The following is a 1,093-nucleotide window of genomic DNA, read 5'->3' on the forward strand; positions in this document are numbered from 1 at the left end:
TTTTTTTTCAGGGATTGGAGGTGATCCCTTCAATGGAACTAATTTTATTGACTGCCTTGATGTCTTCCTGAAGGATCCTCATACTGAGGGTATCATATTGATTGGGGAAATTGGAGGAAATGCTGAAGAAGATGCAGCAGCATTCTTGAAAGAACATAATAGTGTAAGTCTTAAACAGCTTGCTTCCAGACACCTGGGTAGTTAGCCATCTTTTGTCATGTCAAGAAAAACTCGGTTCGATCTCTAATGTCTATTTACAAAAAAACCCAAAGTCATACTTCTATTAAAGAGTTGAAATTAGGAGCTTTATCAAGATGAAATCTAACTGCAGAGTAGTGTCAACTTTAGATTTTTAGTCCTGTAATATTTGTAGTAAACATTCTGGTTTTTGTAATATGTGTGGCTCTGTAGAGAGATGTTTTGAAGTTTCTTATTGCTTCTGGTTTATGATACTTATCAGGAGAGAAAGTATTCTATGCTCTTCAGACTCTTGGTTCCACGTTTGAGGTTTCCAGCTGTTTCAACCAGCCAGGCAAAGGTATTATACTTAAAAAATAAACCTGCCATCTGGAATTACATGTCATCTCACTGTCTCGCATGTGATGGTGGCAGCCAGCGTGGTTTCACTAAGGGCAAATTGTGCCTGACAAACTTGGTGGCCTTCTATGATGGGGCTGCAGCACTGGTGGAAGAGGGAAGAGCAACTGACATCATCTACTTGGACTTGTGCAAAGCATTTGTCACTGTCCCTCACGAGATCCTTGTCTCTAAATTGGAGAGACGTGGATTTGATGGACAGACCACTCAGTGGATAAGGAGTTGGCTGGGTGGCTGCACTTAAAGAGTTGTGGTCAATGGCTTGATGTCCAAGTGGAGACCAGTGATGAGTGGCGTTCCTCAGGGGTCAGTACTGGGACCAGTGTTGTTTAACATCTTTGTTGGAGACATGGACAGTGGGATGGAGTGCACCCTCAGCAAGTTTGCCCATGACACCAAGCTGTGTGGTGTGGTGACACGCTGGAGGGAAGGGATGCCATTCAGAGGGACCTGGACAGGCTGGAGAGGTGGGTCAATGCAAACCTCATGGAGTTCA

The 1,093-nt window shown here is 43.6% G+C and overlaps 1 protein-coding gene across 1 annotated transcript in view; it reads left to right on the forward strand.

Annotated features, from left to right (window-relative positions):
- Positions 1 to 7: 7 nt before the first annotated feature.
- Positions 8 to 1,093, forward strand: part of LOC104467630 (succinyl-CoA ligase subunit alpha, mitochondrial) — a gene marked incomplete at its 5' end in the record, with an annotated part of 3,272 nt that continues 2,186 nt past the window's right edge. Inside the window, one exon of the mRNA XM_010081472.1 lies at positions 8 to 163. Coding sequence (XP_010079774.1) covers positions 8 to 163 — 156 coding nt within the window. The remainder of the gene's footprint in view (positions 164 to 1,093) is intronic.

Source organism: Pterocles gutturalis, unplaced genomic scaffold, assembly GCF_000699245.1.
Source record: "Pterocles gutturalis isolate BGI_N339 unplaced genomic scaffold, ASM69924v1 scaffold20764, whole genome shotgun sequence".
NCBI classification, from domain to species: Eukaryota; Metazoa; Chordata; class Aves; order Pterocliformes; family Pteroclidae; genus Pterocles; species Pterocles gutturalis.